Source organism: Callorhinus ursinus, unplaced genomic scaffold (assembly GCF_003265705.2).
Source record: "Callorhinus ursinus isolate GAN/ISIS: 27379988/994484 unplaced genomic scaffold, GSC_fseal_2.0 scaffold17, whole genome shotgun sequence".
Classification (NCBI taxonomy): domain Eukaryota; kingdom Metazoa; phylum Chordata; class Mammalia; order Carnivora; family Otariidae; genus Callorhinus; species Callorhinus ursinus.
This window is the reverse complement of record NW_027397079.1, coordinates 8,088,140-8,103,058: the sequence shown is the minus strand read 5'-3', so window position 1 is coordinate 8,103,058 and position 14,919 is coordinate 8,088,140. Positions and strand designations below refer to the sequence as shown.

The 14,919-nt window shown below is 35.4% G+C and overlaps 2 protein-coding genes across 7 annotated transcripts in view; one reads left to right on the top strand and one right to left on the bottom strand.

The window, feature by feature from the left end:
- SPATA4 (spermatogenesis associated 4) overlaps positions 1-6,554 on the top strand; it is a 13,437-nt gene extending 6,883 nt beyond the window's left edge. Inside the window, exons 5-6 of the mRNA XM_025886328.2 lie at positions 3,142-3,258; positions 6,328-6,554. Of these exons, the coding sequence (XP_025742113.2) occupies positions 3,142-3,258; positions 6,328-6,371 (161 nt within the window). The 3' untranslated portion in view covers positions 6,372-6,554. The remainder of the gene's footprint in view (positions 1-3,141; positions 3,259-6,327) is intronic.
- A 1,414-nt stretch (positions 6,555-7,968) lies between these two features.
- Positions 7,969-14,919, bottom strand: part of WDR17 (WD repeat domain 17) — a 111,947-nt gene continuing 104,996 nt past the window's right edge. For 5 of the 6 annotated variants that reach the window (XM_073902272.1, XM_025886306.2, XM_073902276.1 and 2 more), the window contains 3 exons: positions 13,750-13,848; positions 13,243-13,426; positions 7,969-11,012 (listed from right to left, as the gene is read on the bottom strand). In XM_073902272.1, the coding sequence (XP_073758373.1) occupies positions 10,893-11,012; positions 13,243-13,426; positions 13,750-13,848 (403 nt within the window). In that variant the 3' untranslated portion in view covers positions 7,969-10,892. Of the gene's footprint in view, positions 11,013-13,230; positions 13,427-13,749; positions 13,849-14,919 lie in introns of all 6 variants that reach the window. The other variant, XM_073902275.1, reaches the window with a different exon arrangement.

Below are 14,919 nucleotides of genomic sequence, written 5' to 3'. Positions count from 1 at the left end.
TTATTTCCTGAGATTAAGAATTCCTCATATCAGTGAGGTCATATGATACATGTCTTTCTCTGATTGACTTATTTCACTCAGCATAACACCCTCCAGTTCCATCCACGTCGTTGCAAATGGCAAGATCTCATTCCTTTTGATGGCTGCATAATATTACATTGTGTATATATACCACATCTTCTTTATCCATTCACCTGTCGATGGACATCTTGGCTCTTTCCACAGTTTGGCTATTGTGGACATTGCTGCTATAAACATTGGGGTGCACGTATGCCTTCGGATCCCTACATTTGTATCTTTGTGGTGAATACCCAGTAGTGCAATTGCTGGATCGTATGGTAGCTCTATTTTCAACTGTTTGAGGAACCTCCATACTGTTTTCCAGAGTGGTTGCACCAGCTTGCATTTTTAAGTAATATCTACATCCAACATGGGGCTCAAACTCACAAGCCCAAGATCAAGAGTCACACACTCCATCAACCAAGCCAGGCAGGTGCTCCTGTATTCCTATATTTCTTATTTTGAGAAATGTCTACTCTGGTCCTTTGCCCAGTTTTTAGTTGGGTTATTTGTTTTGTTTGCTATTGAATTGTATGAGTTCCTTATATGTTTTGGATATGACTCCTTTACACATTGTGAATTATAAAACATTGATGAAGGAAATAAAAGAAGACAGATAAATGGAAAGACATCCTATGTTCATGAATTAGAAGAATTAATATTGTTAAAATGTCTATACTACCCAATTGATCTATAGATTCAATGCAAGCTTGCAAAATTTCAATGGTAGTTTTTATAGAAATAGAAAAAACCATCCTGAATTCATATGGAACCACAAAAGAACCCAAAAAGCCAAAGCAATCCTGAGAAAGAAGAACAAAGCTGGAGACATCACACTGCCTGATTTCAAGCTAAATACAAAGCTATAGTAATTAAAATAGTAAGGTACTGGCATGAAAACAGACATATAGACCAATGAAACAGAATTGCAAGTCCAAAAATAAATCCATGCATTTACAGACACTTGATCTTCAATAAGGATGCCAAGAATACACAATGGGGAAAAGATAGTCTCCTCAATAAATCATGTTGAGAAAAGTGGATATTCACTTGCAGAAGAATGAGTTTGGACCCTTATCTCACAACCAAACATAAGACCAGAATAGGTCTTATGTTTAATAAACCATAAAACTACTAGAAGAGGGCATACGAAAAAAGTTTCTTGACATTGGCATTGGCAGTGATTTTTTGGAAATGACATCAAAAGTGCAGGCAACAAAAGCAAAAACAAACGTGCGATTGTATCAAACTAAAAGGCTTCCACATAAAAAAGGAAACAAGAGTGGAAAGGTAACCTATAAAATGGGAGAAAAAAAAAGGTTTGCAAAGCATAGATCTGGTAAGGGGTTAGTCTCAAAATTTTTAAGATCTTAATTCGTCTGCAACTGAAATGGAGAACCAACTGTCTCAGACTATTTCCTGAACAAAATGTATTCTTTTCTCACTGATTTGTAATACCCTCCTGTCTCAAACCTTTCCAGTTTCTTTATGTATATGGGTCTGTTTCCCAGCTTTAGCTGATTTTGTCTACCTGTGTGCAACCTCAACACCCACACTGTCTTAGTTACTAGTGCGTTATAGTAAGTGCTGATACTTGGTAAAGCAAGTCCTGCACTTCTTAGAAATATCCTGTTGCATGGACCTTTGTTATTTCATTCACTGTGATTTTAATTGTTATGAATTCAGTAGTACTGCCTCCTATTATATTTGCATTCACATCTATCATATTATTTTGTGGCTTTTTTTTCTGTTTCTTGTTTTTATCTCACCTATACTTCTTTTGGATTGAATCTTTTTTAAAGTCTTCCCCCCCACCCCTACTAATTTGGAAAATTTAAAATTTCTACTCTTTCTAGTGCTACCCTAGAAATTTTAACATGTATATGTATCCTAATGTAAAATTAATATCTTTACTTTCTTTCTCCAACTATAAGGACCCTAAAACACTATGACAATGACAACTCCTGCCCAGTCCCCTACCACATTTCAGCATTTTAGTTCTGTCAAGTTATTTTTTTAATACCACAGATCAGATACAATTAATTTTTATACCTAACATTTGCTTACATTTAGTTGATCTCACCATTTCTGCTTCTCATTGGCTCTAGGTGGGATTTCTAGAACAAAACACAACTATTCTATTTAATCTTCTATTTAAAAGTCCATCTTGGTGCAAAGCTAAACCTCTATCTCTCTTGTCTTCCTTTGACCACAATTTCTCTTTAGCCATGGATCACCTCAACCCTTCAAATTCCTGAACAGTATTCAATTCTTACCAGTCTTGATTTTTGAGACTGTTGATTGTAAGCTCACCAAAGTAATTAACTGTGATAATTATAGTTCTGAGACTGTTATTGACCAGAGCTGTATATAGCATTACCAAGGTCTGATTGATAAGTAGAAATTACCTTAGACTCTTCTTTAAGTCTCAGTGAAGGCTGAGAGCTGCAGAGGAGGGGTAAGTGATCTTTAGAAGCACAGGGAAATTAATGCCCAAGAGTGACAGTTTATAGATTTAATGAGAAATATGGGAAACGTGGAAGTAATTTTAAGTCACTATTTTTGTAGTATAAACATGTTTGAAAAATGAAATAAATCCTGTATGATTTATATGAAATATAAAAAAACCCCACATGAAATACAAAAAAATCATCTAACCTTTTATGACAGAAGTCAATACAGTGTTTTCTTTTTAGGGTACTGTATGGGGGAGATAGGCGGGGGATTTGGGGATTCTAATAATACACCCCAGGTGTATTCATTCCAAAGATTCATCAGCCTGTAAACACACAATTTGTTCACTTTTCTGTATACATATTACTATTAAATAAGAACTTATTAAAAAACTAATAGGAACATAAAGATGTTGTCTTTAAAGTGACTTTTTAAAGGAACTATTTTGTACATCAGAGGTGTGAACAATGTGGGGAGAGGGTTAATAACCTCCCATCCACACCACTCTTAGGAATAAGATTAAAGAAACGTCTAAAGAATTTGCCTACTTTGTAAATTGTGGTGTCTTATTTTGGCAATGGCCATAGTGAATTTCTAACGAAGAATTTCTGTACTCATATTTTCTAGAATGGTTTGAGGTCAAACCAACAGTCGGAGAACTTACTCTCGATCGTCTTCCTCCCAAAGTCTCTGGGTGCAAATACGATGCCGTGATTTCAAGGGCAGGCCTTGCTCCTGCTTTACGTGAGTTTTTGTTATTATTATTTTTAACTTTTTACCTGTTAAATGAGTGTTTCTACTTCATTCCTTTAAATTTAAAAAAAAAAATAGTTAAAACATCAGTCTAGGCCTTTAGTCTACAACTGTGCATTAGGTTGGTAGGCTGGTATGTTTTGATAGACTGAGGGGCCTGCAGTCTGCAAGTACCAGTTGTGTCCAGAGACTCCCGAGCCAGCCTCCCCTCTCCCCCACCACGAAAGGGACAATTTCTGATTTCTCTTGAAGGAGAGGAGTCTGAAACAGGGACGGCTCATCAGTAGACCTCAAAACTCAGTTCTCTAGCAGGGATGATGAATCCGTCCCAAGGCAGCGATGGATACTTGCCTGCCTACATTTCCCAGTTGGTTGTACCACAAGAAACCACTTGTCTAAATCCTGGTTGTTCAGAAAGCATGTACAGCATCGCAAACTACACCCCACAAGCCAAAGTCAGTCTCCTGCCTGTTTTTACATAGCCTGCAAGTTAAGGATGGCATTCACATTCTTATGTGGTTGAAAAAATATATCGAAAGAAAGATATTTCCTGACATATGAACATTATATGAAATTCAAATTTCCATGTCCGTAAATAAAGTCGTATTGGAACCTGGCCACGCCTGTTCTTCATGCCTTGTCTGTGGCGACTTTTGCCCAACAGCAGGGCTGAGTCATGGCCAGTCGTTGCCCACAAAGTGGGGTTCTAGATTTAGCGAATACAAACAGACATAGCCAATACAACTAATTCTTTTGTGGACATGTTGAGGACATGCTTTTATTAAAAATTATTGTTTATCTGAAATTCGAATTTAACTGAGTGTCCATATTTTATCTGACAAACCTACCACAAAGCCTAAAGTATTGACTGTCAGGCCTTTGATGGAAAATATTTGGGGACCTCTGCTGCAGGGCATGTTTTCTTACCTGTTAAGGGTTTTCATGGGAGAAAAAGAGGTCTTTGTTTACATAAGGTCTGGAAAAGCGATGTCAACAGATTCTTTCATTTCAACTTAGGATTTCACAGAGCCTTTTATATGCTAATATGCATTGTAAATATTAAAGAGCAGAGGTACAGAATCAAGTGTTTTCCAAGCTCTATTTGATCACACATCACTATCATTGAGTTTTGTTTTGCTAATGGCCTGCTGGAACTACTGTTTCTCAGAGCACACTTCTTAGTATCTAGACATTAGGCCCGTCCATGAAAACCTCTTTAACTCATCACATGCCGGAGGCATGGGACTCTGCAACGACAGAACCCAACATAAGTAACGATGTTTCTATGGGAAAAAAAATGCATCCGTAGTTTCACCTTCAGGTTCTGGGCCTACATCCTCTCCTTCAACCTGCCTCAACCTCCTTCCCATGGTGACGCCTGCAGTGAAAACTCCAGCAGGCTGGGAGCCACAGGAGGGATGAGGCCCAGTCAGGGGGAAGCCTTCCCTGGGGCTCTTTTGATTCACTTGCTTGCCTCTTTACCCTTCCGGCTACTTGGACCTGACTCAGGCCAGGAAAGCACATGGCCACTTGCTTTGGGACTTGTAATGAAAAGGCAGAAGGACGAATGAGTCGCGGCAGGGCGTCCTTCCAGTGTGAGAAACAGATGCAAAGTGTCCATAGTTGAGAAAATGATGCCTACCGGTACTTGAATTGCTAAAGAGCATTCCTCATTTCTGTTCTCTTTTCAGAAAAATTTCAAGGTCACACACAGGCGTTTTTAGAAAAATAATGCTATCATTTCAGATCAGAACACCCAAGTAGAATGGATTCTTGCTTTTACAATTTTAATCATGTATGAGCAGCTATAAATAACTTCTCCCCCATTTTATTCTCTCAATGCTCTCTGTTATGAGTCCCTCTCACTTCGGTGGTCTTTTTCTATCCTTTTAAAAGTGGATGATGGGCTATGGAGGTTTTCAGGGCAGATCAGGATAGGAAGAAACATGCTTTTATCTTTTTACATCTCTCAATCCTGTTCCAGATACTTGGCTTCTCTTAATCTAGACAGAATGGAAAGTAATGAATGAATGGAGCGGACTTTGGTTAATTACATGGGAGAGAGCTGTTTTGCTAAATTTTATTTTCTCCCAAAATTTGTTCAAGGGATTCCATTTCAATCATTTTTTTTATTTAAATTCAATTAGCCAGCATATAGTACATCATTAGCTTTTGGTATAGTGTTCAATGATTCATCAGTTGCATGTAACACCCAGTGCTCTTCACAACACAACACGTGCCCTCCTTATTGCCCATCACCCAGTTACCCCATCCCCCCCACGCTCCTCCGTTTTCAGTTGTTTCTAATAAAAGAGTAGAGTGATAAGTTCAAGTCAGCTAACATAATTTGAAAGTTAATGGAAGGAGAAACAGAGCTAGACCACTGGAACTGGGCCCTATTTTACCATCTAAGATTGCACTGCACATAACACTGAAACCACAAGGCCATTCATCTGGGAAAAGCTTCTAATTATCTGATAAGGTGGTGAAAATTAATTGTTAGATAGGTCATTACCTTTGTTTTTGTTTTTTTAACACTTAAATTCCTCCATTTGTTTACCTAAACCTAGCATCCAGCAAACTACTGGGCCAGGGGAAAACAGATTTCTTAGCTGTCACTGGCTCCTCACATTGGAACTGAGTAACCTGAAGAGTCTGGGCAGCTTGGAGGCTTCAGTGCAGAGCTCCAGAAACTCAACTATGAATTCTGTGTATGTGCCAAATCTCAGCACTGTGAAAACCATGGCACTGTTGCCTCAGCTGCTTTCTGAAGCAACATCTAAAAATAACTGAGTCATATTCAGTATCAGATACACCAAAATCAGCCCTGGATATTTTAGGCACTGCTAATGACTTTTGGAAGTGGGTGACATTCAGATTTTTTATTTACAGCTACTATAACGCATGCTTTAAATATTCTGTTTACCAGGCATTTGGATGAACCTGTGCTCAGCCTGCTGCCCATCATTCTGCATGTTTCATGTATTAGAAACATTGGTCGTTGTGCAAATATCTAATAACCACAAACTGATTTTAATGTTGTTTATTTAAATATTCCAGGAAATACAGGTACTGGTGGCAATCCACTTAAGAAACTTATGTGAAGCAAGCTGGAAAACATTCTTTTGAATCTGCTAGGAAATCTGTCAGAAACAAGGAAAAGTAAGCCTGAAAAGCACCCACCTAATGGCTTTGAAGAAGTGATGCCCCATCTCCTGCCATACTAAGCGGATAGAATTACCTAGTCTTGGATATATAAGTAAATTAAAGTGGTGTCTCATCCATAATTGGGCTGAAGAACATGCTTTTTCAATTCAACAACCATTTATTAAACACCTGTGCCAGTTACTGTTAAAAATACAAAATCAAATAACACAGAACGAGCAAGAATCATTTAAAGGTACAGTTAAACATAACTCACCATGACAAGTCAAAGTTATTTCTCATAAATTCTGTAGGAATGGTGAATCTACATTTTTGTAATACATTTTCCTCATTAGAAATGAAAAGAGCTACTACTTTGCCTGATATATATTCACACATCACATGCATTCATAAAAATATTTATTCTGAATGATTTTTAATTATACATTGGCCCACAGAGAACCTTGTCCACCCCCATAAATAGCCTGACTTGAAACATTTTTAAAAAAATAGGTGTCCCTCCTGTTGATAGAGTTGTGGGAAAGGAAAATTGTGCTTCACTTGGAATTTGGTTCTGGGGTTTAGCAAGCCATTTAGTTCAATTAAACATTTTCTACTGGTTGCTTCCACTCCCCATAATTTCACTGGAGGGAAACCAAAGCAAGCTGATATCTTGAAAGATTAATTATCTTTCATACATTCTTATAATTTTACATTCACATTTGGAAATTTTTCTTCAACTGGAACTTTTCATGTCTTTATGCTCTCATTAACAGTCTCATTTGCAACTTCCGAGAATGAGTATTAGGAACGCTGAATCCCACGACATGCCTGTCAATTTCCAGCTAAACTCTTGTCAATTGTTCTGCGTTTTTGAAGGCTTGGCTTTATTAGAATTTCTATCTCCAGAGATTTCCCAGTTTAATTTCACCATTTTGGCAGGTAATATTTAGTAAAAGAAAGTAAAGAGAGCCCTGATGAAATAGGATTACTTCTTGGGAGTGAGTGTGTTTAAAATCTAGTTTTATCTGAGTACAGTATACTTTAAATGCATATCTTAACCAGCTATAGGTTATTTATCTGTGAACCTTGCATTCCAATGGGACAAATTTAAAGTAGAAAATTATGAGAATAATTTTCAACCCATAAAATATAGTTCCTTAGGAAAGGGTTATAGAAACAAGTCTTCTGAACCTTGGCTGGGGAAAAGATCCGGAGAGGATTAGATTTGGGTAAACAGTCATATAAAAAGTTTCTTTATACTTCTCTTGACTGTATGTTCAATCTCCTGAAAAAGCTAATCACTCATGGCCTGACTATGGTAAGTTCCCAAGACTCCCGTGGGGCCTATGGAGAGCTGTGGAAAATATGAACTAGTTTTATAGGTTTCATTTCATAGTGAGTAAGTAAATGAAGGTAGCAGGCATAGTCAAAGTAGCAACTTCAAGAGCTTCTTGAAGATGAGCTGTATTGAGAGAGGCCAACACTGCAGGTATCTTCGGAAGGCCATTTGCTTCACAAAGGAGCTTTGGCAGGAGGAGGCAAGGAGCTTTTCTAAGGAGCTACAGCAGTTCCTCTAGGAGAGTCTTCTATCAGTTGGCAGAATGCTTATCAAGGAATGGAAGCCTCTGTGATACGCGGTTTGCATTCATTAGTGAAGATTTTCCCCCTTTTATAGTAATTTTAGGGTTTGTTGTAGTCAGTGTTTCTTATGGGTGGAGAATTAACTTCCTGAACAGTCCAAAGTGGTTTTTCTAGGTTTCCAAGTAAGGTAATAACCCATATGGGCAGCTCAGCCCTTCACCTCTCTGATGACTCGGAACCAGCATTTATGGAGAAACAGTGTTCTCTCAGTGGTGGTTTGGGGGACAATACTGATGCTCATTTTAGCAGTTAACTCTGTCATATCTGGTTTTAATGCAGTATTTATTGAAATTTAGGGGACCTGAAATACATTCATACATATACACATAAAAATCTAGATAACTACATGCCATATTAAGCGTCCTATGATTTTTAAATTTAGCATAAAAGTACTTTTATCAATTATTTCAGAATAAATGTTTCAAAGATATGGTACAATAAAATCTTATTAAGAGTTGACTATGAGGATATCTTCTGTATTACTGCTACACTAAATAAGAAACCCTAAACTTTACAAACAATTGGTGAGGCCTTTATTATATTCAGAATGCCTTTTGACTTAAAACTGAAAAAGTGTCAATTTTCCTATTATAAGGATAACAAAATACAAGTCATTGTTTTAATGCGACCATGTTCCTGAACACCTCTGGATGATGTCATGGAAATATATATAAATTTTGATTGACATAAAAATAATATTTTCACAAGATAGAACTCATTTTGATGTTGAAATTTTGTTAATGACCTGGTAATTTTTATAGGCAAAAATATTTTTCCAATGCTATTAAAACCATTGTCTAATGAGACTTCTTTCATAAAAGCGTATTTAAACTTGGAAAATAATTTGTCCACATTATCAGTAATATAGACATCTTCTAGTAGTAAAATAAGTTCATATTATTTATTTGGGTTCTCATGCATATGAAATCTAACAATGGAAAACCTTTTATAAATTCAAAAAATTGCTTTGTTTTTCATATTAAGGCACAACAGATGCAGACTGACATGGTGAAATGACACTTATAGTTCTATGAAGAATTAATAGTTATAATTAATAATAAGGTATAGAACACTGTAGAAGTCAGAGTAACAGAACTGTATTTGAATCTGTCCAATTTAGATTTTAGATACAAATTGGGTTACTTGTCTATTATCTTCATGTGCTAAAGAGTTATGTGCTTCATGTGTTAAAGAGTGATTTTTTCATAGTTTATATAGAAAATATCATTTTCCTTCATTTAAAATGAAGAAGAAGGAAACAATCATTTATATATGTATAACTTACACTCTATGGATCTTTTAAAGTAGCTAAAGCACAAAAGATAGGCTTCTTAATCTATTTTAAAACAAAATAGAGAATTATAGTAGGATTTCAACTGCTATTTTTAAGTGAAAAGATTTTACTACATATATGCTAATTAAAAATATGCCTCATCTAAAAAAATTTGAGTTATGCATATCACTAAGGCTTAAAAAAATACTTCACACTAGTGATGTGTCACATATATTCTCTTCTGTAATGTTCATTAAATTTTTTTTTATAAAATAGAATTGAGGCCTATAATGTCTTTTTGAGAGTTAGAACTGGTCAATGCAATAGATATATACATAATATATATTGTTTTCTGTTTTAAGAAGCTTGTTTAAGAAAAATTTAAAATTATTTTAAATGTAACAAGTTTAAAGATAATAAAAACCACCATTATTCTAATTACATGAACTCACTCTTTAGACAAAAACATCTATATTATAAATTCTGTAGAAGAGCTTGAGTATCAAAGTGCTGTTCTTCCCACTAATGCATTAATTTCATAGACCTCAAGTCAGAATTCTAGTACAACTGAAATACTTGCAGTCATGCCTCAGGCTTTTTTTTTTTAAATAGTTTTACTCTTTAATTAATATTTAAAAAACTTGAATTTATAATATGCCCCAAATTTCAACTAATATGTACTTATAGAAATTTATTTGAATCTAATTTTATCAAATAAATTGTTATAGAGTTAATATAAGTCAATTAGAAATTACTGTAAATATTAAATGCATTAATCAAAACTAATATCCATACATACCAAATATCTTTTAAAATAGTCAATTATCATCAAATGTAAATTCTCATACAGATTTAACTGCATTTGTGTTTTTTACTCCTCAATTTTTATTATGCTTATAAAACCTGTTCCTTTATAATTGGACATTTAATTTCAGTTAAAAAACTTGGTAATGCTTTCTTTTAAAAAAAAATAAAACTCAGAAGTATTTTGACTGTGTATCCATTTATTGATACATATCAAACTCATAACTAGAAACTTTTATTAAATATGAACTGAAACTACTGGTTTACGATATATTTTATAGAGGACAGTATGGGTGTTTGTTAACTTGAAGATCAGTCACACATACCCTATATTTTGATATCTCAAGACACTTGGTCATTCCAATATTTATTAAGTACTTACTCTATGTCAAGCACTATTGTAGGTATTGCATTATTTTATATGTTTCAATGTTTCAACAATATAATATTTTCGTACCTTTTATGAAATTCTGGTACCTTTGTGAAACTTATATATGCTCTTTTAGATTTTTCGGTCTTTTATAATTTAAATATTATCTTTCTCCCAAATATGGCTATTCTATTTTATAAAGGACACATCTATTTTTCCTTGAAATTATATAAATATTTTATTTTTTGAAGATAATTTATAGAGTCAACCCTTATTCCCCACCTCCCCAGCTTCCTTCAACCTTTGGCTCTTGGACAACAAAGGCTAAGGTAATACTAACCCACAAAAGGTCTTTAAAAAAAACAATTAAACAACGAGAAAAACTTTCTGTCAAAATGGGTTGAGTCGTATTCCAGTCCCTAAAGGTGAGAATGGGTTCACCTTTGCCCACATCAAAGCGTCATTCAATGAGATAGTGGATTTCCCATCTTCAAGGAAAAATACAGGGCCCTGTACACAAGAGTTGAGAGAGAAGATGGGATTATAAATGTGCAACATGCTTTAAACTTCCAGAAACAGACTCCCTTTAATTAAAAAAACAAAACAAAACAAACAAACAAAAAAAACACTGGCAGTATTCAGACCATGCTAATAGAAAATTTTAAAATATGAGAAAAATCAGATTTTTTAACCGCTCCAAATATAGAAAAAATTTTAAATATCTTAACACTATGCCCCCATGTCTTTCAAAATAAAATTTGGTTTTATAATCTGAATTCTTTGAATATAGTAGTGCTACCAATGACAAAGGTATTGCTAATCCATTAATTAATACTAAATTAACATTTTATAAAGGCATATATACGCCCAGCCCAGATTTAAATACACTTTACTATTTTACTCATATAGCCTACATCAATACAGCTGGGGAAATCATTTAAGCCAGAAGCTCTGAAACTGCTCTCAAGAATTGAAAAGTATATTGCTGTGTATGTGTATACATAATTTAAAATCATGTCAATCATATGATGTACTAGCATATTTACGATTCAGTTATATCAGGTACTTTGCATGTCAAGGGTGGTTCTGAAGAACCAAATGCAAAAACCTTTTAATCTATTTCTCCCAAGCTCTCAGAAAGAAAAAGGAAAGAAAAGCATGATTTCAAAAACACAAAATGAACTAAAAACTAATCTTCTTAATTATTTTCTAAAGTTACCAGATTTTTAATCACAATTTCAAATGATACAGCTTGTTGTTACTAAATCATGTCTAGACATTGGAAAACCCATCATATGAAGTGGACTGCTTCCTACTCAAAGATACTTGATATTTCACAGTTAAAACCAGAACATTAATTTTCTGTTGAGAGAGAAAGATCCTGAGAGGGAAGCACCCCATTTACATTAGTCCTAGCTGATAATTAGTAGGTCCTTTCCTATTGTAGGTTTGGGTGCAGAGAGGTGAGGCAGCATATCTGCAAAGTCATTTGGCTACTGTAGATGGAATGGGGAAAAAGAACCTGAAGAGGGGAAGAGAAACAGGAAGGTGCAGCAGGAATACGAAGGAAAAACAAGAAGGTGTGCTAGGAATCTGAAGGAAGAGAAACAGGAAGGTGCGCTAGGAATACGAAGGAAGGACTAGGTAGGGCACAGGGAGGGCAGCGAGTAGCTGAAGATATATTCTAAAAATTGAATGATGTTTTTTGCTCTTAATTATAAGTTATTGAATTTACTGCTTTGATTCTTTATCTCTGAACATAAGTGGATAAAAAAGCATGCACACAACTAAGTGTCCTGTTTTTTGGACTATATTAGCATATTCTGAAGACGTAATTAGTTGATAGTCTCAAGTCAAGCTATGGTGAGGGTTTACGTAAGCAGCAAGCTATTTAATTTACTTCAAGTGGTTATCCCCAAAAATAGCTGTCCCCATTGGCCTGGCATATCAGTATTAGAGATGTAATTAGTCACATTCCACTAGAAACAGAAGAATCCACTGTGTAAAATGTGAACATTTTTCTGGGAAGTGGTGTTCTTTCAGTCCAGACTGGAGCTTCAATCTGCAGTCTATGTGGACTCAGCTTGTTTGCTCCGTGTGGACACCTCCACCTGGCCTAGCTCTGAGACCACGAAGACGTCTCCACTTTCCCCAGACGTGGGGCACTGGGAGGTATCATTCCCCATCATTACCTTTGACTGTACACTAGGGACCTTCCTTAGGGATTAGCCCTCCCTCATGATCGATCCCAATAATTTGTAATTGCTGAAAAATTCAGTAAGTCAATGTAACAACATGTATATCAATAATATACATATGCCAGTTCTTAATTTTTTTGTGTTTATAAAATACAAATGGAGACTACAAAGTTAATTTTAATCTATTGCAATATAATAATTTATAACTGTGTTGACTGTTGCTTTGTCCTCCCCTATTTAATTTCTCTAAGGATATGATCTACATGTATTTTTTAACATTTGTTACTAAGTATACCTATTACATGAATTGCTTTCATGATAATAATACCAAGACCATCTCTCTGAATTTATTTTAAGGACAGAGAGACCATTTATACTAACTATAGAGCATTAAGGGCAATATTTTCTCACTAGGCAAGAGTCCTCTCTATAGGTACCTACTTTTATTCAGATTATGCTTATTTTAAGACCATATTTTTAAAAATAATGAAACAAGTGAAAACAATGGAAATGAACAATTTATGCCTTACATTAGGCTATACCTGGATTTTTAATCCCGTAAGACAAGAGATGTGGATATCAGAATGACTGGGCAGGTTTGATCCAGTCACGTAATCTGGTCCAACAATTCCTCCCAGCGGTTCTTGCTGTAGTCTCTTTAGTAAAGTTGCATAAACCATCTTTTGTGAATCAGAAGGGGGCGTATATGCAGACTCTTCTGATGATCTATATTTTCAACAGATATTACATTTTCATTTTTGCAGAACTAAAGAATTATTAAGGTTTAAATCAGAAATCCTCAGTCCCTGAGGATTATTTAGTCCCTATTTAGAAATGATGGCAACTTCGACTTAATTTATAGTAAAATGAAGGACTTTAAAAAGGCAGAAAAGAACAGGATTGTAAATTATTATTGAATCTATGCTAAGCAAACCAAAGATGCATTATTTGGCTAAGATTAATAGTGAGCCAATCCACATTTTCAACAAGTTTTCCTATAATATTAACTACTACTTCCACATTCCAATTTTCACATCATCTTCACTCACCGGCTGACGGATTGTGTGCAAGCTCTCCACGCATCCAACTCCTCAGAAAGGTGCTCAATTTTTAAAGGCACTGACACCACCCGATGTTTTAATAGCTGGCTGAAACATGTGAAAAAGAAATTAACATCTGACATCCAAGACTACAATATCAAAAAAGCAAATGAGCTTTAAATAACTGCAATTTCAGATTTAACAACTACTGTTCAAAAACACATGTGTATACATGAATGTGTGTGTGTGTGTGTGCGCGTGCGTGCACGCATGCACGCTTACTTGTAAATCTGGCCTTCAAGTTCCCTGAAGTCAAAGATGTTCAGTAAATATCAGCTGGATGACGGTCTGAGTGAGCAGACCAATGAATGAACTGCAAGGGGGGTGTTGGTGGGAATGGGTTAAATAGGAGATGGGGATGAAGGAGTGCACTTGTCATGATGAGCACGGGGTGATGTATGGAGATGCTGAATCATTACATTGTACACGACACTAATATTACACTGAATGTTAACTGGAATTTAAATAGAAACTTAAAAAAATAAATTGGAAAACTAGCAAATAAGTAAATAAACAAACAAATGGAGGAACAAGCGAATGGTGGTAAATGGACAGACGAGCCAAGCAACAGTGTATAATAGCCCCACATGACTACTGTATGGTACAACGCAGGGCTGAATTAGAAATGAGTATTAGAGGAATAAGAGATTAAGTGGGAACACAGCAAGAGAAGAATGTCAACTAGTGCAAAGGAACGGAAATGCTGACTTCAATTCTTTAAAGACAGAGATGTGTGAGAAAAAGCAGTAGAACAGTGACATCAGTGATCCATCACATCTGTGTAGAGAAAACTGGAAGAGATAATTAGTATTAATTAGGAAGCTTTAGATAAAGAATAACCAGTCCTAGTTTCTATAATAAGTTACAAACTCAGTGTTTTCCAAGGAACTAGTCAGCTGAAATTTAAAAGTAAAAGCTGTTTGGGAGATAGAAATAGAAGGTTAAGACCTTAGAGATGAAGTAAGGGTTAAGTAAACCGTTCTGTAACGTACATTTTATGATGACTCCTGCTAATTGTCATCTGTTGGGCCACAATAACACTTGGTGAGGAAAAAGGTATAAATCTCCCCCTACACACACACACACACACACACACACACACACACACACACACACACA